General features: G+C 38.3%; 2 protein-coding genes and 1 pseudogene across 4 annotated transcripts in view; 2 read left to right on the top strand and 1 right to left on the bottom strand.

Moving 5' to 3' along the window:
- Window positions 1-1905: 1905 nt before the first annotated feature.
- On the top strand, window positions 1906-3083 carry LOC138436373 (ferritin light chain pseudogene; annotated as a pseudogene).
- A 6064-nt stretch (window positions 3084-9147) lies between these two features.
- On the top strand, window positions 9148-16368 carry SYCP3 (synaptonemal complex protein 3). The gene is made up of 9 exons (XM_069585176.1): window positions 9148-9334; window positions 10037-10182; window positions 10969-11032; window positions 11184-11218; window positions 13027-13144; window positions 13967-14066; window positions 14712-14810; window positions 16012-16116; window positions 16243-16368. Exons 2-9 carry the CDS (start codon window positions 10050-10052, stop codon window positions 16294-16296), a joined length of 708 nt encoding a protein of 235 aa, XP_069441277.1. The 5' UTR covers window positions 9148-9334; window positions 10037-10049; the 3' UTR covers window positions 16297-16368.
- CHPT1 (choline phosphotransferase 1) overlaps window positions 16148-24317 on the bottom strand; it is a 30099-nt gene continuing 21929 nt past the window's right edge. Inside the window, exons 6-9 of one of the 3 annotated variants that reach the window (XR_011256033.1) lie at window positions 23552-23710; window positions 22738-22863; window positions 18749-18948; window positions 16148-16322 (exon numbers count right to left, since the gene is read on the bottom strand). Coding sequence is in view for 2 of the 3 variants with exons in the window: in XM_069585168.1 (XP_069441269.1) it covers window positions 16278-16322; window positions 18838-18948; window positions 22738-22863; window positions 23552-23710 (441 nt within the window). In the remaining variant the exon portion in view is untranslated. The remainder of the gene's footprint in view (window positions 16323-18748; window positions 18949-22737; window positions 22864-23551; window positions 23711-24317) is intronic. The other 2 variants (XM_069585168.1, XM_069585169.1) reach the window with 2 other exon arrangements.

The raw sequence follows: 24317 nt of genomic DNA, 5'->3' as shown, positions 1-24317 counted from the left end.
CTCCTTTAGGATGGACTGGTTGGATCTCCTTGCAGTCCAAGGGACTCTCAAGAGTCTTCTCCAACACCACAGTTCAAAAGCATCAATTCTTCGGCACTCAGCTTTTTTATAGTCCAACTCACATCCATACCTGACCACTGGAAAAACCATAGCCTTGACTAGATGGACCTTTGTTGACAAAGTAATGCCTCTGCTTTTTAATATACTGTCTGCTGCTGCTGCTAAGTCACTTCAGTCGTGTCCGACTCTGTGTGAGCCCATAGACGGCAGCCCACCAGGCTCCCCTGTCCCTAGGATTCTCCAGGCAAGAACACTGGAGTGGTCTGCCATTTCCTTCTCCAACGCGTGAAAAGTGAAAGGGAAGTCGCTCAGTCGTGTCCGACTCTTCGAGACCCCATGGACTGCACCCCACCAGGCTCCTCCATCCATGGGATTTTCCAGGCAAGAGTACTGGAGTGGGGTGCCATTGCCTTCTCCCAATATACTGTCTAGGTTGGTCATAACTTTCCTTCCAAGGAGTAAGCGTCTTTTAATTTCATGGCTGCAATCACCATCTGCAGTGATTTTGGAGCCCCCAAAATAAAGTCAGCCACTGTTTCCACTGTTTCCTCATCTATTTGCCATGAAGTGATGGGACTAGATGCCAAGAATTAGTAAATTATTAAACTATATACTATTACATTAAAAAGAGGTAAGTGCCTAACAAAAGTACCTGGGAAAGAGGTCTAGGGAGAGAAGAGGAATTACAGTGTAGAGTTTACAATTACAGTATCTAAAAATGGGGGCTGCTGCTGCTAAGTCACTTCGGTCGTGTCCGACTCTGTGCAACCCCATAGACGGCAGCCCACCAGGCTCCCCCGTCCCTGGGATTCTCCAGGCAAGAACACTGGAGTGGTCTGCCATTTCCTTCTCCAATGCAGGAAAGTGAAAAGTGAAAGTGAAGTCACTCAGTCGTGTCCAACTCTTAGCGACCCCATGGGCTGCAGCCTACCAGGCTCCTCCGTCCATAGGATTTTCCCAGCAAGAGTACTGGAGTGGCGTGCCATTGCCTTCTCCGAAAAATGGGGGCAGAGAGGCCTTATTAAGATGAACAGTGACATTTAAGCAAAGACCTGAAGAGGCAGCAAGCTTTGTGCATAGTCTTAATTACAAACTTCCCGGATGGCTCAGTGGTAAAGAATCTGCCTGCAATGCAGGAAACATAGGAGATGTGGATTTGATCCCTGGGTAGGGAAGATCCCCTGGAGGAGGAAATAGCAACCCACTCCAGTATTCTTGCCTGGAAAATCCCATGGACAGAGGAGACTGGCAAGCTACAGTCCAAAGGGTCACAGAGTCAGACACGACTGAGCAGAAGCATGGACAAGAGAAAACCACAAGCCAACCTTAGTCATGAAAATGTACACAAAACACTGAACAACCCAAATATAGTAATGTGCTTAAAAAAGTTAGCACCTTGTGATCAACTTGGGTTTATCACAGGAATGTAAATTTGGTTTAACCTTAGAAAATTATATATACATTTTGTTCATCACATTACCAATTAAAAAGATCATTTTAATAGATATAGAAAAATAATTTAATAAAATCCAACACTTACTCATGATTTTAAAAAACAAAGTGATAGACAAGCAAGAAAGCTCTTAGCAACTGAAAATAAAACTAAGCTTTCAAAAAGGGCAAATACCAAAGTCACACAAACAGTACTGTTACTGAACAAGGTTTGTCTTGCCTGAAGTCCAGCAGGACAAAACACTGAGATGCCGAGGTTTGCAGCCAAGAGAGAATTTATACACAAGATAGCCAAGCTACAAGACAGGAAAACCAGTCTCAGCTCTGCCTCCCCAAGGCAAGGAGCTCAGTTATTTATGGGATAAAGAATACAAACACAGGGCGGTCCAAGGCATGGGGAGTGTGGAGAAAGATGACTGGAAAGAGGTATAGAATCTGCCATTCTGAGCATCTGTTAACTAGGCTACAGGCCTCTGCAAGTTTTAAGGGTAGAGTTTTCACTCCTCTGATGTCAAAAATGTCACCAAGCAACCACTCTTGAATGCCTAGTTGACGCGTCAGTGGTCCAGACTTATCCAGCTCAGCTCAAACTATACCAGCTGACTCCAAATTCCTGAAAACAACTTGGGCAGACACCTTACTGTTTGGGATAAGTGTAGCCAAGAAGACCTTCGAGTCTCAAAACGACTTTGATTAGTGATGGCAGGTGAAACGGATTTAACGTAGGTTTTGGTAGCATCATTGTTAATAGAAACTTTAGAAACATGCCCTTTAAAATTAGAAAGGGTGTCTAATAGTGATACTTTTATTCATCTTTCTACTGAAGAGCCTAATCAATACAAGCAGAAAGTGAGAGAGAAAAAAAAAAAGCTTAAGAACTAGAAAGAAACAAAAAAGTCACCATTCACAGATATGAGCCCCGACTCTACAGACAAATTATTAAAAGTAACACAGGCGGTTAGCAAGATGCTGGATAGAAAAATAAGCCCCATATCCCCTGCTTCCAGGACCAGCCTCACAGCGTACAGTGGAAAGAAGTCCTCACTGCTAACTAACTGTGAGCACCCAGACCCGGCGCAATTCTTCCAAGGAGGAGGCCGCCATCAGCCACACCTCTGGGCCTCCTCCACCTGCCTCTTGGAGCTTCTACTTCGAAGGCAACGAGGTGGCTCTGGAAGGTGTGGGCCGCTTCCTCTGGACGTTGGCCGAAGAGAAGTGCAAGGGTGCTGAGCTTTTCCTTAAGGCGCGGAAGCAGTGGGGTGGCCGCGCCCTGATCCAGGACCGGCAGGTGCTGGCCCCAGAGGAGTGGAGCACCGCCCTGGAAGCCACGGAGGCCGCCACGGCCCCCGAGAAGAGCCCAAACCAGGCTGACTCTAGGATCTACATGTCCTGGGTTCTGCGAACGCAGATGCCCAGCTCTCCGAGTTCCTGGAGCACCACTTCCTGGAGGAGGAGCTCGTCAAGAAGCGTGTCAAGATGGGCGTCCACTTGACCAACCTGTGCAGGCTGGCCGCCCCCAGGCCGGGCTGGGCGAGTATCTCTTTCCAAGGCTCTCCTGCCAGCGCGACTAGGCATCTCCGGAATCTGGTGGCCTTGGCTGGACCCCTCTGCTTTCCCTGGTCCCGAGATTTCTGCCAGAGCCGCTGCCTCCAGCCAGGAGGCAACTTTTTAACCACTCTGAAACCTTCACGCAAGCCATGGCACCAAATGGAAACACGAAAGGTTCCTTTTGCAGAAGGGGGCGGGGCAGGGGGGGGCGGGCGGAATGCTTGGCTGTTAAGAAAAAACCATAAGTATCCGAATAGCACGAATGATTTGTAGTCTAATTCTCTCAATTGTGTAAAGAAATGATTCATACCGTGCCTGCATCTGATAAACTATGTTTGCTCTGCCAAGAAGAATAAACACAACTATTCAGAAAGTGTTGAATAGAATTTTAGAGTTTCAAGACTCCTATGGAGTCATGATAAAATTGCTTTCCCTGAAGAAAAAAGAAAAAGTTGATGTGATGTGATGCCATCAGCCTGTATTGAAGAAGGAACCCTATGAAATTAAATTTTGGTCTCCCATTAGGTTGCTACTGAGAACACTGATTATTAATTACATCATTCACTGACCTCTTTATAAAGCCTCTCGAGAAGTTTTTCTGTCTTAATATTAGGAATAACACTGCTTTGCATGAGTAATTGATTTGTTTTTGTTTTTTGGATACTGCAAATGATGTAATTAAGTTTCTTTTTCTGACTGCCTGCTAAAAACCTTAGAGCCAAATCTGTGGTCGGTTCACCCAGAGTAAAGGAGTAGGATTGTATATGCATTTTGCATATGCTTCATTCCTGGTTCTTCTATTACTAATTCCTTCTTGTATTTTATAGTCTTTTAAGCCACCTTAATCCCTTTCTGGAACAATGTTGTGTATAAACAGACAAATAAACTTTTAAAAATGCAGATTTTAAAAGAAATAAGACCCATATCAGAAATCAATTCAATATTAGATGCTGGGAAATACTGAAGGCAGGAGGAGAAGGGGACAACAGAGGACGAGATGGTCGGATGGCATCACTGACTCAATGGACATGAGTTTGAGCAAGCTCTGGAAGATGGTAAAAAAACAGGGAAGCTTGGCAGGCTGCAGTCCATGGGGTCGCTAAGAGTCAGACACGACTGAGCAACTGAACAATTAGAGCAAAATAGAGACAAATAAGTTATTTATAAAAAATTCAATAAAAGTGAAAACTGCACAGAGGAAAAAAATTAACTTTATTGAATTATATTAAGATGTTATAAATAAATGGAAAATATGCTAAATTCAAGAATAGAAAGATTCAGTTCTCTCTAAATTTATCTATAGATTTATTGCCATTCCAGTTAAAATCCAAGAAGTTGGGTTTTTTTTTTCCTGGAACTTGGAAAACTGACTATAAAATTTGCTTGAAAAGCAAAGTTCAAGAATATACAGGATTCTCTTGAAGAAAAAGATTAAGTGTGACTTGCCCTATTAGATGCCAAAACTTTAATAAAGATGGAATGATGGCACAGAGATAGGCAAACTGATCCAGTGGAACGGGCTAGAGAAGCAGACTCAAGGACAGATGGAAACTTGACAGATGATGTAGCTGTTAAAGGGAAAGGATGCACTATTCAGTAAATTGGTTTCCACAGTGAGGAGTGAAGCAAAGTAATTGGATCCTACCTGTCAGGCACAAAAATCCTATATGAATAAAGGCTTAAAAAAGAAAAATAAAACCTTCAAACTTTTGGTTTTTTATGGCTTCAGGATAAAAGATACAGAAAGCAGTCACAAATATTTATTAACACTCACCCAATATATAAAAATTACAAATCAATAAGAAACACATAATCCAATTGAAAAATGAGCAGGAAACTCAAATAGATATTTTAGGATAAAGGAAATGCAAATGGACCATAAGCATAACAAGAGCTTAATCTTATGAGTGATTGGAGAAATACAAAAGAAGAGCCTAAAGAAATATCATTTTACACCTCTGAGAATGGCAAAATTAAGAAATCTGACTATACCAGCTGATGATGAGTACATTGAACAATGGAAACTCATTCTGTTGGTGGGAGTATAAATTGGAAACCAATTTTGCCTCATTTCATCTAGTCTATAGGACTAAGGACTATAGATTAGGACTAAGCACAGGCGGCGGCAGCGGGCCACCACACTAAGCGCAGCTGAGAGCTACCCCACGTCCAAAGTCAGGGACAGCGGCCCAGAGTGCCAGGCTGTGACAGAGCAGGAACGGCCGGGAGGAGCCACCCCGAGCCCGAGGTCAGGGGTGGCGGCCGAAAGGAGCTACCCTGCATCCGAGGTCAGTGGCGGCCGGGAGGAGACACCCCACGTCCGAGGTCAGGGGCAGCCGGGAGAAGCCACCTTGCGCCTGAGGCCAGGGGCGGCAGCTGGGAGGAGCCACCCAAGCCTGAGGCCAGGGCCGGTGGCCAGGAGGAGCAACCGGAGGACAGGTGGCTGAGCAGGTACAGGAGGGCCTAGAGGAGCTATCCCACGTTGAAGGTCAGGAACGGAGGTGGTAAGCAGATACTCCTGGTCCAAGGTAAGGAGCAGCAGCTGTGCTTTGCTGGAGCAGGCGTGAAGAGATACCCCACGCCCAAGGTAAGAGAAACCCAAGTAAGATGGTAGGTGTTGCCAGAGGGCATCAGAGGGCAGACACACTGAAACCATACTCACAGAAAACTAGTCAATCTAATCACACTAGGGCCACAGCCTTGTCTAACTCAATGAAACCAAGCCATGCCTGCGGGGCAACCCAAGACGGGTGGGTCATGGTGGAGAGGTCTGACAGAATGTGGTCCAATGGAGAAGGGAATGGCAAGCCACTTCACTATTCTTGCCTTGAGAACCCCATGAACAGTATGAAAAGCCAAAATGATAGGATACTGAAAGAGGAACTCCCCAGGTCATTAGGTGCCCAATATTCTACTGGAGATCAGTGGAGAAATAACTCCAGAAAGAATGAAGGGATGGAGCCAAAGCAAAAACAATACCCAGTTGTGGATGTGACTGGTGATAGAAGCAAGGTCTGATGCTGTAAAGAGCAATATTGCATAGGAACCTGGAATGTCAGGTCTGTGAATCAAGGCAAATTGGAAGTGGTCAAACAGGAGATGGCAACGGTGAACGTCGACATTCTAGGAATCAGCGAACTAAAATGGACTGGAATGATGAATTTAACTCAGATGACCATTATATCTACTATTGTGGGCAGAAATCCCTCAGAAGAAATGGAGTAGCCATCATGGTCAACAAAAGAGTCCAAAATGCAGTACTTGGATGCAATCTCAAACATGACAGAATGATCCCTGTTCATCTCCAAGGCAAACCATTCAATATCACAGTTATCCAAGTCTATGCCCCAACCAGTAATGCTGAAGAAACTGAAGTTGAATGGTTTTATGAAGACCTACAAGACCTTTTAGAACTAACGCCCAAAAATGTCCTTTTCATTATAGGGGACTGGAATGCAAAAGTAGAAAGTCAAGAAACACCTGGAGTAACAGGCAAATTTGGCCTTGGAATGAAGAATAAAGCAGAGCAAAGACTAATAGAGTTTTGCCAAAAATGCACTGGCCATAGCAAACACCCTCTTCCAACAACACAAGAGAAGACTCTACACATGGACATCACCAGATGGTCAACACTGAAATCAGATTGATTATATTCTTTGCAGCCAAAATGGAGAAGCTCTATACAGGCAACAAAACCAAGACCAGGAGCTGACTGTAGCTCAGATCATGAACTGCTTATTACCAAATTCAGACTCAAATTGAAGAAAGTAGGGAAAACCACTTGACCATTCAGGTATGACTTCAATCAAATCCCTTATGATTATACAGTGGAAGTGAGAAATAGATTTAAGGGCCTAGATCTGATCGATAGAGTGCCTGATGAACTATGGAATGAGGTTCGTGACATTGTACAGGAGACAGGGATCAAGACCATCCCCATGGAAAAGAAATGCAAAAAAGCAAGATGGCTGTCTGAGGAGGCCTTAAAAATAGCTGTGAAAAGAAGAGAGGTGAAAAGCAAAGGAGAAAAGGCAAGATATAAGCATCTGAATGCAGAATTCCAAAGAATAGCAAGAAGAGATTAGAAAGCCTTCCTCAGTAATCAATGCAAAGAAATAGAGGAAAACAACAGAATGGGAAAGACTAGCAATCTCTTCAAGAAAATTAGAAATACCAAGGGAACATTTCATGCAAAGATGGGCTCAATAAAGGACAGAAATGGTATGGACCTAACAGAAGCGGAAGATATTAAGAAGAGGTGGCAAGAATACACAAAAGAACTGTACAGAAAAGATCTTCAAGACCAAGATAATCATGATGATGTGATCACTAATCTAGAGCCAGACATCTTGGAATGTGAAGTCAAGTGGGCCTTAGAAAGCATCACTATGAACAAAGCTAGTGGAGGTGATGGAATTCCAGTTGAGCTGTTTCAAATCCTGAAAGATAATGCTGCGAAAGTGCTGCACTAAATATGCCAGCAAATTTGGAAAACTCAGCAGTGGCCACAGGACTGGAAAAGGTCAGTTTTCATTCCAATTCCAAAGAAAGGCAATGCCAAAGAATGCTCAAACTACTGCACAATTGCACTCATCTCACATGCTAGTAAAGTAATGCTCAAAATTCTCCAAGCCAGGCTTCAGCAATATGTGAACCATGAACTCCCTGATGTTCAAGCTGGTTTTAGAAAAGGCAGAGGAACCAGAGATCAAATTGCCAACATCCGCTGGATCATGGAAAAAGCAAGAGAGTTCCAGAAAAACATCTATTTCCGCTTTATTGACTACGCCAAAGCCTTTGACTGTGTGGATCACAATAAACTGTGGAAAATTCTGAAAGAAATGGGAATACCAGACCACCTGACCTGCCTCTTGAGAAATCTGTATGCAGGTCAAGAAGCAACAGTTAGAACTGGACACGGAACAACAGACTGGTTCCAAATCGGAAAAGGGGTACGTCAAGGCTGTAGATTGTCACCCTGCTTATTTACCTTCTATGCAGAGTACATCATGGGAAATGCTGGGCTGGAAGAAGCACAAGCTGGAATCAAGATTGCCAGGAGAAATATCAATAATTTCAGCTATGCAGATGACACCACCCTTATGGCAGAAAGTGAAGAGGAGCTAAAAAGCCTCTTGATGAAAGTGAAAGTGGAGAGGGAAAATGTTGGCTTAAAGCTCAACATTCAGAAAACGAAGATTATGGCATCTGGTCCCATCACTTCATGGGGAAAAAATGGGGAAACAGTGGAAACAGTGTCAGACTTTATTTTTTTGGGCTCCAAAATCACTGCAGATGGTGATTGCAGCCATGAAATTAAAAGACGCTTACTCCTTGGAAGAAAAGTTATGAGCAACCTAGATAGCATATTCAAAAGCAGAGACCTAGTCAAGGCTATGGTTTTTCCAGTGCTCATGTATGGATGTGAGAGTTGGACTGTGAAGAAAGCTAAGCGCCAAAGAATTTTTTTGAACTGCGGTGTTGGAGAAGACTCTTGAGAGTCCCTTGGACTGCAACGAGATCCAACCAGTCCATTCTGAAGGAGATCAGCCCTGGGATTTCTTTGGAAGGAATGATGCTGAAGCTGAAGCTCCAGTACTTTGGCCACCTCATGAGAAGAGATGACTCATTGGAAAAGAGGGATGCTGAGAGGGATTGGGGGCAAGAGGAGAAGGGGACGACAGAGGATGAGATGGCTGGATGGCATCACTGACTTGATGGACGTGAGTCTGAGTGAACTCCGGGAGTTGGTGATACAGGCAGGCCTGGCGTGCTGTGATTCATGGGGTCACAAAGAGTCGGACACGAGTGAGCGACTGAACTGAACTGACCTTCGCCATTTTATTAAAATATTCTGAAAAATTTTAACTTAAATTACAAAAAGCTACTGGAAAGCGCCATGCTTCATTTGTACTAGCCACAAATTGTTGACCAAAACGCACTCAGGATCAGCAGCCTCACACAGTTCGTCGTCTGAGGGGGCGGAGCCCTCGGACCACTGTAGGCATGCGCTTTCCAGCCAGCCAATCAGCGACGCTCCCGGGAGGCGAGGCTGGCTTTTCTCCCGCCGGAATTCGGAGTTTCCTCAGAGGAGTGTTGGGCCTGCGAAGTGGACCTTTCAGGTAAGGTACTTGGGCAGCGGGCAGCGGGAGTGGAGGGCACGCCTGTCCGGAGACATTAACTGCGGTCCTCGGCCATTGAGGTGCTTTTCGGGCGTGAGGAGGGAAGCGTTTGTCCTGCGTGGGAGTCTGAGCCAGTGGCTCCTCTTGACCAGGTAAAGTTTTCCTGCTGGCTCTCCTGGGAGCCTCTGAAGGGAAGTTGAAGGCCGTAAAGCTCTTAGTGGGCAGAGCTGTGAGTGGCGGGGAGCGGGCGGGAAGGCCCAGGTTGGGCAACTGGGGCTGAATGTGGCGGGTGGACAGGCTGACCGCAGGGGAAGAGGGTGGGCTTTAGTCTCCGCGCGCGCACGCCTCCCCCACCTCTCGCCGCTAATCCACAGAAACCATTTAGATTAACTCAGGGCTCCCCTTCACTGGTCCTCGAGGCCTGGGTCGTGGAATTCTTACTGGATGTCTTTTTCTGCGGATTTTATTTTGTATTTCTGTCGCTAGCAGTTTCTTTGGGGTGGGGTCGTGATTGATCCTGTCAGTCGCTGATTTCACTCTGTGACTGAAATGCAAAATCTAGATTGGCCTCAATTTATTTATCCAGAAGCTGGCAAAAGCGGATCTAGAATTCTGCCTCCCTCCCCATCCTCAGGGGAGAACTCTCCATTAAGGCACCCCAGGAGTCAGGGGCAGTGCTGTCATTATCTTGTTAAATTTTGGTCCAACAAAGTAAATGAAGAGACTCCTAAAGTGGAATTCAATTAAAATTATCTTTGATATCTCTCATTTTGAAATTTGCCAGTCTATTTAAATCGTGTCTTTGGATTCAGAAGGGTTTTTTTCGTGTTTGTTTTTTTTTTTTTTTCAATCAGAAAACATTGAAAAATGGTGCCTTCTGGAAGAAAACATTCCGGGAAGTCTGCGAAACCATCCGTGGGGGATCAGGCTATAAGAGCCTATGAATTTGAGCAAGAAGACAAAAAAGATCTGAGTGGTTCAGAGGAGGATGCCATTGAAGGTACAGACCTGACGTTTACTGACCACGTCCTGCATTTTCGTGTATTTCATGTTTCTGTTTTGGGGCTAGTGAAGCTTCTATGGTATCTTTCACCTGATGTCTGATAAATAGTACAGAGATTATTATGACATTAACATAGGAAGACTTGCAAAATTGATCGTATAAAATGGTCTTTGATCCTGATTTAATTCCTCTGCAGTCCATGGGGTCGCTAAGAGTCGGACACGACTGAGCGACTTCCCTTTCACTTTTCACTTTCATGCATTGGAGAAGGAAATGGCAACCCACTCCAGTGTTCTTGCCTGGAGAATCCCAGGGACGGGGGAGCCTGGTGGGCTGCCGTCTCTGGGGTCGCACAGAGTTGGACACGACTGAAGCGACTTAGCAGCAGTAGCAACAACCTACGTAGAGGCAGCTCCCCCTGGTGGCTCAGTGGTGAAGAATCTGCCTGCCAATGTAGGAGACTAGGGCTTGATCCCTGGGTCAGGAGAATATCCCCTGGAGAAGGAAATGGCAACCCACTCCATAATTCTTCCCTGGGAAATACCATGGACAGAGGAGCCTGGTGGGCTGCAGTCCATGGGATCGCAAAAGAGACATGACTTAGCAACTAAACAACAACACAACAAACCTGCAGAGAAAGTATTGCATTTATAAATCTGCTTTAAAAACTTGCCTTGGCAGAAAGCTTAAAAAAAACACAAACCCTCAAAATTAAGATATGATACCATTAAAAAACTACCAAAATAACACTTAATTTCAAATTTTTTTTTTATTGTCATGCAGAGAAGACCTCAACACTTGAGAAACATGGGAAGAAAAGGACTTCTGCAGTAGTTGAAGATATGGGGTAATATGGTCAAACGATTTTCACCTGTTAAGAAGCAGCTATTTGGTTGTCCAATGAGTATTGCATGTAAAATACTGGGTATGTGTATTCCTTCCAAAACAATAAATATTTTATGGATCCTTAAAACTTTTCTGATGTAATTTTTTCATAGGGGTGAAGTACAGAATATGCTGGAAAGATTTGGAGGTATGTTTTAGGAGATATTTGTGTTTAACATTGTTTTAAACCATATAACTTGTATAATAGTAAATAATAATCAGTGGACTGTAAGACTGTTTTTTAATGCTTTGTTTTTATATGTAAGATTTTGCACAGATATATGTGACTCAGCTTCATAGATTTCCTTATTAACCTTTTCCAGTTGTTGATGTGAAAAGAGAATGGTACCAACAACGGTGGGTTAAGAATGGTCCTGTTACTTTATTCATGTGTGGGTTTAATAGATTATGGAATTTTAGAACAAAAATGGTTGGGAAAAGTATCTATCCCTCTTTGTGTGACTTTCATGGACTAAGTGATGCAAACACACGCATATCTGTGTATGTGTCAGTTTTTCATTTTTTCTCTTTGGTTATTTTCTATGACATTCTTGTGTTCTTTACTAAATGTAGTAAAAACTAAAACCTTTAAAATAACTTTATTGTTATTTTCACATTATCAAACTATGTAATTGAGAATTAGACAGTGTTGCTAGTAAGAGATGTATGAAACTGTGAAAGTGTTAATCGCTCAATCACTCCCAACTCTGTGACCCCATGGACTGCAGCCTGCCAGGCTCCTTTGTCCGTGGGATTTTCTAGGCAAGGATACTGGAGTGGTTTGACATTTCCTTCCCCAAAGAGATGTATAATCAGATAAAAAGATCATTAAATTGAAAAAAAATCATTAAATTGTATGTCAAATATTAGTTACAGTAACTGTATTGGGGAGAGTATTCTGGAAAAAGAGTAAATATTTAGCTCTTCTCTATAGATCATTCATATAATCAAATATTTTTTGAAAGCTTTGTCCTATTTGGTAGTAGCAAAATACTTGACCTTTTAAATGTATCATTGGAGATAGATATTGGAAATCCCTTGTGGCTCAGCTAGTAAAGAATTCACCTGTCATGCAGGAGACCTGGGTTCGATCCTTGGGTTGGGAAGATCCCCTGAAGAAGGGAAAGGCTACCCACTCCAGCATTCTGGCTTAGAGAAGTCCATGATTCCATGGACTGTATAGTCCACAGGGTCACAAAGAGTTGGACACGACTGACTGACTTTCACTTTCACTTGGAAATACCAAATATCCAATAGTATAGGTAACCTCATCATGGTTGCTGAAAATGGACCACTGAAATACATTAGCATGGACTTAAAGTAAGATCTAAAATCCAAAAAAAAAAAGAAAATGGACCATTGACAGTAGATCCATATGCATGTGCCTAGCAAAGAATTATTAGAAGTATTAAAATGTTTATGAAATGCAGTACTTATTGGTAAAAAAATGGCCTGTAAAAAGCTTCATGAACATATTTAAAAGAGTTCCTGAATGAACTTATTTAGATACCTACTTAAATTAAGATTTTCCTATGCTTTATCTCTCTTAGTAAAAAATATATTTAATAGTATCACTATATTTTAAAAAACATTTTGTTTTTATTTTTAGGCTTTTAAAAAAGTTTTGTGTTTTATATAATGAGTTCTAAATTTAGTCTTTATTAGTGTCTTCTTATGAAAAAATTAAAGTCTGTCCTTGAGACCTTTTTTTGGTCATTAGCTCTTTCTAATCATCTCTAAATTAAAATTATCTCGAGTTAAGAAAATAAGAATTGAGATACCAATAACTAAAATTTTTCTCAGAAAAAAAGCAAGCAATCATGCTTTTTGATAGTATGTATAGTTTTAAAATATCTTCAAAATTCTTGAACCAGCTTTACCCATATTTATTTGAATATGTGGGAATAAATAACTTACTTTCACATTAAATTTAATGAATATATATTTTCATTATAGCTGATATTAACAAGTCTCTTCTTGCCAAGAGAAAGAGACTAGAAATGTATACCAAGGCTTCTCTCAAAACCAGTAACCAGAAACTTGAAAATGTCTGGAAAATCCAACAAGAGCAAAGGTAAAGTTGTTGGTTTTTTTCACTGCCACAACATTTGTATCATTCCTTACTACTCATGGGTACAAATTATGAGAAGTATTATCATCTTCAATTTATTGGGATCTCTAGTAAAAATTATATTTGATTTGATTTTCCTCTATGTCTTTTAGTCCTATAACTTTATTTCTTCACAGACTTGAGATACATTTCCTAGAAATCAATAAAGATGACCTCTTTCCCCTTTTAAATAATGATTGAGGCTTTTTTTAAACAATGAAAGTAATTTATTTTCATTTTAAAATACGCTAGCTGAATAAAAAGTCAGTGTCATATAAACCATTGGTCTTATAACAACTATTTCACAGTGTATAAAATGATCAACCTTATATATTATAAACAATTCGTATATTTTAGCTGAATTAACTATTCTTTTGTACAAAATCATTGTACCAAAATGGGGAAAAATTAAGTGAAATATTTCTATTTGAAAATCTTCTACAGTAACTTCAGTGAATCTATCATCATAACCTATATTCAATAGGAGAAAATGAAAAGTAAATTGCTTGGAGATAAAATGGACTTTTCTGGGAAAATGTATATATATAATAAAACACCACTAGTTTTCAAGAGCTAAAGTGCGTGAGAGGATTTTGAGGGTTTTTCTGTTAGTTGGTTAGGAAAATAAATATTTCTGGAATCAGCGTAAGTCATACTTTTACTTCTTGATGTCACATCTGGAAATTTGATACTTTCTCTTTTATTATAGCATAATTACATCAAGTCAATGTTGTTTTGATAGTTGCTCCACGCTGATATGAAATATAATAATATTATGTTTTACAGGCAAAAGCTTAACCAAGAATATTCTCAGCAGTTTCTGACTTTGTTCCAGCAGTGGGATATGGATATGCAGAAAGCTGAGGAACAAGAAGAAAAACTTGCTGTTAGTATTATGCTTAGCTTTGTAGCTTTATAATTAATCTATTATAACCAAGTTTCAAGTAGAAGTGGAGAGCCTGGCCTTGTAGTACACTCATGGAACTCAGCCAGGTTCCATTACCTATTGCTGGCTGTGAGTTTGGTTCTGCTGAATGGTAAACTGTAAGTACAGGCACATACCATATATAAAAGCTGTTGGTGTTTGCTTCCTACCTAACACTTTGTTAATATGAAGTTTGCTATTATTAATACTGTGTAGAGGTGATAGTTATTGGTAATGACAAAATCTAGGTTATGAGTATGTAAGTAATAGATAAAGTAGGGTGAAGGGCAAAAACCATTGGTTGAAAACAGGTCAAGAAATTGAAAGATCAGCAATATTGGAAGGATCATCTGTGTTGACTTAGAAAGCAAGAAAAATTAAGACATGTTTTGAGCACTGTTGAGATTTCCCATTCAGTGACTAGCTGGATTATTATATTATTGTATGTAAGTGGTAAACACATTATCTAAACTCATAGTAAACGTTAAGAAAAAAATCTTAAAAATACTGATTAAAAAGCTATTCCTTTTAAGTTTAACATAGAATTATTTTTTCCTAAATTTTACCCAAATAGTTATTACATAATTTTTTCTTTTACATTTGCAGAATCTGTTTCGACAGCAACAAAAGGTTTTCCAACAATCTAGAATTGTTCAGAGCCAGAGACTGAAAACAATTAGACAGTTGTATGAGCAGTTCATAAAGGTTTGTTGTATTTGGTAACATAATACATTCTTCTAAAATATAGTTTATATGTGGAAGTAGAATATAATTTTTTTCTCAGTTTAAGGGGAAAACATTTTGCTTACACATTTTAAATTCTTAGCTATTTTCCATTCTGAATTCATTATATTTTATTTAAGTGCTAAATGCTATCACTGGACATTATTATCACTTGGGGTAGGAACTTTAGTACTATATTTGACACCTCCATTTCCCTTATTCTTCACCACTGCTACTGCCCTAGTTCAGAACCTTGTTATTAACTGATTTTTCTGTTTACCAACCTATCCTTCATGGGTTTGCCATACTATCTTCTGAAAACATTATCTTTTCCCTCCTGAAAAACTGTCAGTAGATTCTCATTCTGAATTCTTAGGTATTCAAGATTTACCCCCACCCCCCAATAATATGATCCTTTTTTTATGCTTCAGTTACTACATTCATCCTTTACTTCCACCCTTCCACATAATTGCTTTCTTTGAACTCTGCACTTTCATGCTGTTGTTTATGCGCTTGCCCTAGAATACTTTTAACTCCTTTTCCCTTATCTTTTCAATCTTATTCTTTTGGCAACTAAATTGGAATTAATCCCCATTTTCTACTACATAGCTACAGCAAGTTGTGCTTCTATTCCTTTTATAAAATTCTGTTATTTTTTGTTTCTTCCAGTGAGAAGGTATATTACTGTTGTAACTCCTTTAATAATATTTGATTTATGATGATGTTTTCTTTTTTTTATTTATTTATTTATTTTTTTTATTTTAGTTTATTTTTTAAATTTTAAAATCTTTAATTCTTACATGCATTCCCAAACATGAACCCCCCTCCCACCTCCCTCCCCATAACATCTTTCTGGGTCATCCCCATGCACCAGCCCCAAGCATGCTGCATCCTGCGTCAGACATAGACTGGCGATTCAATTCACATGATAGTATACATGTTAGAATGTCATTCTCCCAAATCATCCCACCCTCTCCCTCTCCCTCTGAGTCCAAATATGATGATGTTTTCTATTCCTTTAGTGGATATTTTGGTTTTCATGTATTAGAATATTTTTATTTGAGATAAATAATGTGCATTGTTGAATTTTAAGAAGTTCCTACTTTTGAAAATTAACTGCATAAGTTTTGAAACTGAGATGAAAAGTAGTGGTTTGTAACTGACCTAGCTTTTTGTGTTTTAGAGTATGGAGGACTTGGAGAAGAATCATGAAAATCTACTTACTGGTGCACAAAATGAACTTAAAAAAGAAATGGCTTTGTTGCAAAAAAAAATTATGATGGAAACTGTAAGTTGTTATTCAGAACTGAAAAAAAGTATTAATGTAAGCATTGAAATATTTTATTTGCTGAAATATGTATTAACACTTATCTAAAAATTAAACCAGTGTTTAATATCTCCTTTCATGTAACAGCAGCAGCAAGAGATGGCAAGTGTCCGAAAGTCTCTTCAATCCATGTTATTCTGATGACTCTTTGAAGGAAGAACTTGAACCTAAGTAATATGATACAATTATAACATTAGCTAATAAGTCGTTAGAATGATTTAAGATTCTGGTTTAAAATATTATATAGTATTAATCATTGCAAGACCATTCTTTTTGTTCACCTCCAAATATGAACTTCTGTGAGGAGCAGCAATACCTAACTTATATGTACCACTGTGCTTCAGTTCTTTAATAATACTAGTGATAATATAGCAATAGTGAATTTTTCTAACATTTGTCATTTAACTTTTAGCAATAAAAATGATTTAATTGCAAGTTTTGGCTTCGTGTATTTGTATCACTTCTAAAAGGTAGAAAACACAAGTATAGATGGTTAATGTTCTTATTTAAGGAAAAAAAAAACCCAAAATCTATTATTTGTACATCCTTTCATGCATACTCATGAAGTTACACTTCCAATTCTAATGAAAATAAGATTTCAAAAAATATACTCTATTGACTTATAAAACTTATTAAAAGCAACTTAAGTTTCCCTTCTGGAATAAACTGAACTGCTAAAGCTAAAATCCATTTTAAAAAACCAAACAGGATATATAAATACTGTTTTAAGGCATGGATTTGTGAATGTTACTTCTACAATGACATCAAAATGCCATTTAACTGGGCTCAGTCCATAATTAAATGACACATGCCCTTAGTAAATATTAAGAGCATTTCATTAACATACCTAATTATTATGGTTTAAGTACTTCACATCTGTCTTTAACTATAAATTACACAGAATGTTTTGTTTTCCAGTTTCAATATTCAGTAAATATATGGAAGTTTTTACATTCATTTCCAAACTAACAGTTAATTCTTATACCTGGTATTTTAAAATGTACACTTTTTAAGCAGAGAAAAACATATTGAACACTTAATAAATACTGTTTCAGCAAAATAAATTTGAAATATGAGTTAAACTTACTATTTTTTGCTGAAAATACTTTCCCTGAGTCATTCAAAACAATATGCCCGATAGAAGGAGAGAAGAGTGACTTTGTCTTGTTTCTCCATATTTTAAATTTAATTTTTGTCTCATAATCCACCTTTATTTTAGGTTCTCCAAATTTTAAAAAACAAATACATACTGATTCTCTTCTTCTGTGATCAGTTATATTGGAAGAAATTAGTCCTCCATTGTTAACAAATATCTGACAAAATTTAGGAGTTTACTTCCTCAATTTTTGTATTTTGTAAAGGATTTCCCTTTTAAGCCAAAGTACATGTTGGAATATACATTTTAAGTACTATTCAAATTAAGTACTATTCAAATTGTTTAAGTACTATTCAAATTATTCAATAAGCTGTTCTTACTGAATTTACAAATTGTTTTAGAAGCAAAATAAGTACTCCAGAGTATTTTCATTGTACTTAAGTAACGTATTTCCTTTTAAGAAATATCAACTTTTGCTCTTTTTACAATATGCCTTTTTCTTGCTTAAAATATAGTTAAGTGAAGTCGCTCAGTCATACCAGACTCTTTGTGACCCCATGGACAGTAGCCTGCACCAAGCTCCTCCGTCCATGGGATTTTCCAGGCAAGAGTACTGGAGTGGGTTGCCATTTCCTTCTCCATAAGATATAGTACATGTTCATTATTTCTTTTTTAAAGAAGTGTTTTCAACATATGGCTTATGGTCTACAGAACTGTTAGATAAAAATTACAAACAGGTAAGATGAGAATTGAGGATCTGGGTCACCAAAGAACCATATGACAGTTCTATTATTCATAATGAGCAATAGAAACATTTTGAGAGTGGAAAGATAAGAATCAATATATAATGTACTTAGTGACTGAATAGAAGATACTTATTTTATCCCCATTTTATCTCAAATGAGTGAAAGTGTACTTGAGATAGCTTTAGCTGATATTCGAAAGGAAAGATACTTTTGTCATGGTTTCATAAATTGCTGATTTTCTTATGTCAATTGTGCTTAGGCTACTGTTTTTATTTTTCACAAATGGAAATGTTTAATATCCACTTTTTGGTGACAATGAAACTTAGAATATCAAGGGATAATTGGCTCTCACTGTAAAGATGCTTACATTTCAGTCAATAATTATAAGTCTATGCACTTATGCAACATTATGAACTCATTTATCAGTGTTTAGCAATCAAAGTAAGCATCTCTCTCAAGATGGCTAAAATCCTTTGTCCTGAATTTTTATGTAATCCTTTGGCAGAGAAAACCACAACTGTCTGAAAAGGATTTATGAGACAAACAGATTGCTCTTTAGAACTGTTTTATACTTAGAAGATTGAAATTTCTTTCTTTGGTTTTATTTAGAATTAATTTATAGGTTGTATTACTCTGATAATACCTTGATAAAAAAATGTTGATAATGAGGGCTTTGCAACTAAGAGATACAATGGATCTATAGGACTTAATTTTTATACTAAAATATAACCTTATTTGATAATATACTGGCCTCCTGCAAAGAGGGATTTCCTTCACTCATAGGTTCCCCTAACTGCTTCTCCTCTTTTCCTTGGGATATTAGTCAATATGCTTGTGAACCTGTTCAGGTGCTTGATGACATGAAGTCTTGAAGATACTTAGATGAAGGTGTCTTGAAATTTGCAGGCACAAAGCACTAAAGTACCTCATCATATCAAGTGAAGAAATGACCTTTAAAAGCAAAAAAGAAAATATAAAATGGATTATGGTCTATCTTTTCTGAAGTAGCAGCTATTCTTTGCTGTCCTCCACCCCCTAATCTCAAACCTTAGCCAAAAATTCTTCATCAAAAATACTACATTTTATAGTTTGCATTTGGCCCTCACTGTAGTCCTCTGGAATATGCAGGGTATTTCACAGATTCAGAAACTGAGCTCAGAGTGATAAAAGGTCTAGACTAAATTACAAAAGCTGAAAAGCAACAGAACTCAAGTCTTCTGACGCCACGTTCTTTCAGTTTTATGCTGTGCAACAAAGCCACCAATTTTCTACTAGAAGGGGCTGTCGGTCATTAGAATTGAAATCACTCCATCATATACTTTTCTTATTCCTTATTCCTGTGAAAGTAGTTGTAAGAAAGTAAAAGCCTAGAAAAGACACCATAGTTGAGAGAAGGCATACAAAAATTATGTTCTTTACAAAATTAAGGAGGAAGGCACACTATTTAAGAACTTTCCCAGAGACTGGGAGCAAATGCTTCCTTTCATAGAAAGGAGCCTCACGGCTCTGTTGGTAGAAAATTCTCACTGATAAGAGGAAAATCTTATTTACTTGAAAAACTCCATCTGACTTTTCTCTCTGAAGCAAGAACCTTTTCTCTAAGGATGCCAAAGGGCACAATATGTTGGTTTTGGTCCATCTGGTGTTTTTTTGTTTGCTTGTTTTTAATTGTGGTTATTAACAAAGTGTTTTAAAGAAAAACTGAATTTAACTTCCTTACCATAATCTCCACCACTGATGTAAAACCAGGCCAACTCACTCATTAACAAGTTAGGTGCTTGAATTTTTAACACCTGATATTTTAATTACACTCATTCTATTTGGTAATACTTATTTAAGTTCACCCAAAGGAACCCTACATTGAATTTTCAGATACTTTGAAAAATCACCCCCTATTTCTTAAATTTAGATTGTTTTGTAGCACTAATAATATTTATAGTGGATAGTAACTTAAATCATTCTGACTTTCAAACATTTTTTAGCATATTGCCTGAGAACATTTCAAGGATTAAGATTTATATCTCACCACCATTTGAAGAATGGAAGACTTCTGAATAGATACTATTAATTTACTCCAAAAAAGTATAATACTATAAAACCTAGAACAAAGGATGATCACATGTACCCCATTGGTCCATGCACAGAACAGATAGGTTTTAAAAAACACCTATCTCTAGTAAATAGTGTGAGATTATTCAAATTATCAAAAAGTTCAATGTTTCTTTTAGCTCACTTTAATATTAATTTTTGTATATCTCTAATAATTTGGTGGAGTCTAGTGAGGTCTGGAGGTAGGGGGAAATGAGGCAAAAATGTCCAGAAATAGCACAAATTGAAGCCTAGCCATAAATGTCTCAGTAAAATTTTTTTAAAAGTTAATATTGCCTCCTTTATTTACTTGTGATTAAAATGTTAGAAACAATGATTTTCTTTTCCTTAGATGGCTAAAGCTGCTTTCTTATGCGCCATAATTCTACATTTTATAATTTTTGAATAGAAATTATGTATTATCTATATCACTTTTTAAGCAGGATGCAAGCTATGAGAATTGAATTTGCTTGATAAGAATCATCATTATTAATATAAATTTTGTACTATCCTCAAGGGCCATACGCATACATATGGTTGCTTACTTCTAGCACAAATGGTCCTGGAATCCTGTACTTGGTTGTACTGTCTGTTCTGTTTCCTCAGTATTGGCTGACATTTCTTGATGCAGTAGTGCCCTCTGCTAACACAAATTCCATTTAATTTACCTGTTATCTGCTATAAGTTCAGAGTAATTCTAATAACCTGGATTAAATAAGACACTAATTCATGTTTGTAAAGCTTTGCCAGAGAGTGAAGTGATTTTTGACATTTTTGTACTTTTTTTTTTTTACTTTTATTTGCATTTATTTTTTGCAGCAATTATTCCCAGCCATAAGTTTTTATTTCTTCAGTTTCTTCTGAGATATCTTTTTCTCCTGTGCAGCCTCCTCTTCTGGTCTAGGAACAATCTGTTCTTTTTCAGTAAGGATCATCTCAATGTGGCAGGGAGAGCTCATATAAGGATTGATCCAACCGTGAGCTCTTGTAAGTCCTGCGCTGCATCTTGGGGACTTTGTTCACCTGGATGTGCTCAATGACCAGAGAATCTACATCTAAGCCCTTAAGTTCAGCATTATTACTCTCTGCATTTTTAAGCATGTGCAGTAAAAATTCAGCACTCTTTCTGGGCCACCGACCCTGCGTCCAGCCCCACTGTTTGGCCTGTACACACCTACCAACTCCACCATTGTAATGACAGAATGGCACACACTGCCTCTTTATATACAAGCAACTTATGCAGCTCAATTCCAGAAAAATAAATGACCCAATCAAAAAATGGGCCAAAGAACTAAATAGACATTTCTCCAAAGAAGACATATGGATGGCTAACAAACACATGAAAAGATGCTCAACATCACTCATTATTAGAGAAATGCAAATCAAAACCACAATGAGGTACCACTTCACACCAGTCAGAATGGCTGCGATCCAAAAATCTGCAAGCAATAAATGCTGGAGAGGGTGTGGAGAAAAGGGAACCCTCCTACACTGTTGGTGGGAATGCAAACTAGTACAGCCACTATGGAGAACAGTGTGGACATTCCTTAAAAAATTGCAAATAGAACTACCTTATGACCCAGCAATCCCACTTCTGGGCATACACACCGAGGAAACCAGAATTGAAAGAGACACATGTACCCCAATGTTCATCGCAGCACTGTTTATAATAGCCAGGACATGGAAACAACCTAGATGTCCATCAGCAGATGAATGGATAAGAAAGCTGTGGTACATATACACAATGGAGTATTACTCAGCCGTTAAAAAGAATTCATTTGAATCAGTTCTGATGAGATGGATGAAACTGGAGCCGATTATACAGAGTGAAGTAAGCCAGAAAGAAAAACACCAATACAGTATACTAACACATATATATGGAATTTAGGAAGATGGCAATGACGACCCTGTTTGCAAGACAGGGAAAGAGACACAGATGTGTATAACGGACTTTTGGACTCAGAGGGAGAGGGAGAGGGTGGGATGATTTGGGAGAATGACATTCTAACATGTATACTATCATGTGAATTGAATCGCCAGTCTATGTCTGACGCAGGATGCAGCATGCGTGGGGCTGGTGCATGGGGATGACCCAGAGAGATGTTATGGGGAGGGCGGTGGGAGGGGGGTTCATGTTTGGGAATGCATGTAAGAATTAAAGATTTTAAAATTTAAAAAATAAAAAACTAAATTAAAAAAAAAAAAGTGACATCCGTCAGATACTTGGTGGCTTTTTGGATATGCATACCCTTTATGGCCTGGGCAATTTCAAGAGTGTTCTTAAAGTGAACACGAAGATTTGAGCCTCTTGATCTGCATGATATTGTGGGGTTTTCTGGGTCGAGTGAATAGTGTACCATTTTTAGAGGTCACCTCAGGCCACTTGTACTGTTTTCTGGTACTATTTTTTTTTAAGGCACACAGTTTTGTTTTTAAGGATTTACATTGTTGGAACTGCATCTCGATGTATATGTGGGCCATATTCAAACACAATATATAAGGAACTTTAAAGAAATAATATTAAATGTTCAGAAATGCTTAATAGATTAGAAAGTTAAGGCTATCTAATACCTCACTGAAGTGACTCTTAAGCATAGTATTATCTGACATTTGTTAAAGATAAATAAAAAATCTTAGCAAAAAGGTACTTACCATTGCTATCCATAGAACAATATATTCGTCTACAAAATTATTAAAGTACTGGTCTAAAAATAAAAGACCTGGGCCAATAAAGACAGTGTCTTGAAGATACAGTTCACTTTTGGTCATGTGAGCTATCTATAAAAAAGTAAACAAAATAATTTCACTATTAAATTTTAAATGTTTTATTTTCAGGATAGAAATAACTAAATCTTTAATTTGCTGTTAAGATAAGGATAAAAAGGTAATTTGGGGTTCCCTCATAGCTCAGTCAGTAAAGAATCTGCCTGCAATGCAGGAGACCTAGGTTTGATTCCTGGGTCTGAAAGATCCCCTGGAGAGGGAATGGCTACCCACTCCAATATTCTTTCCTGGGAAATTTCATGGACAGAGGGGAGCCTGGTAGGCTACAGTCCATGGTATCAATAAGAGTTGGACACAACTTAGTAACTAAACTACCACTACCACCACCACCACCACCACCAAAGAGACCATTTACTCTCACGTTTGATATGGGAATATTGAATCTAAAATCTCTCAAATTCAGGACTAGGTAGCTTGTTAAAGTTTCCAATATTTAAATTCCTTGGTATCAGAAGGTTATAACTGATAATCGTTGTTAAATAATTAAGAGAACTTACACTAAGGAGTCTTGTCTCTGAATAAAACATTCATTTACAGTATTACTTGGAGCACAAATAGCTAACTATTTATTGTGATAACACCACAAAAAACCTACCCATTACATGAAAAAGTTCCCAGTTTTGTGTTTGAGGAACAAATACATTATTTATACCATGAGTCATAAATTAAAAGAATTTCTTACCACCAATTTCTGTGAGATTTTAGCAAAGACACATCCAAACATTAGGGTATAAAGACAAGGATGCTTTTCAAACAAATTAGTTGCTGACTTTTTATAAATCATTATTGCCAGTATAATAATTATTCCTATGTGGAGTCCAGGTGATAAGACACTGGTACCCTAAGGGATAAAGCAGAAAATCAGCACCACATTTTAACAATGCATTTATTACAATGCAGATATTTTCTGAGCATCTACTTTGTGTTAGGAACTAGAGACCTAGAGAAGAGTATGATAGTATATGGCCTAAAGGAGTATACAGACCTTAGCTGTACTTTTCAAACTTCTACAGAACCCTTCCAAGGGTTACAAAGAGGTAATACGGTGCTACAGATGTTTCATTCCAATTTTACTGAATATACATTTTAAGCTAATAATCACTAAAAATTGACATCATTTATCTTATACTAAATTTTACCGTTAAAGGCCATCAACAGTCCAGTTGCCAAGTTAACATATTTTTGTGAGATATTGAAATAAAGCTTAACCTGCCACTTTTATACAATATCTTAATCATTGATTAGGAGGAGTTTAATTCTAGTCACTCTCTATACCAACATCCTACCCTGCCCTGCCTTTTACATTTAGACCACAAGTGCCCTCTTATGTAGCACTGTACAACTGAACCCATTATATTTTTATCTATATGAATTGGGATTCTGTTAGGATTGCTTATTCTGAACAAAATACTGCAATAAATTTGATATTAAGGCTTACTAAATACATA

Source organism: Ovis canadensis, chromosome 3 (genome assembly GCF_042477335.2).
Source record: "Ovis canadensis isolate MfBH-ARS-UI-01 breed Bighorn chromosome 3, ARS-UI_OviCan_v2, whole genome shotgun sequence".
Classification (NCBI taxonomy): domain Eukaryota; kingdom Metazoa; phylum Chordata; class Mammalia; order Artiodactyla; family Bovidae; genus Ovis; species Ovis canadensis.
The sequence above is the reverse complement of the archived record's forward strand: the minus strand, read 5'-3'. Positions and strand labels throughout refer to the sequence as shown.

Coding starts and splice junctions, on each gene's coding strand:
- SYCP3 (XM_069585176.1), top strand. CDS start 10,050: ATGGTGCCTTCTGGAAGAAAACATTCCGGGAAGTCTGCGAAACCATCC. Junction 10,183..10,968: donor AGAGGAGGATGCCATTGAAG/GTACAGACCTGA, acceptor ATTGTCATGCAG/AGAAGACCTCAACACTTGAG. Junction 16,117..16,242: donor AAAAAATTATGATGGAAACT/GTAAGTTGTTAT, acceptor TTCATGTAACAG/CAGCAGCAAGAGATGGCAAG.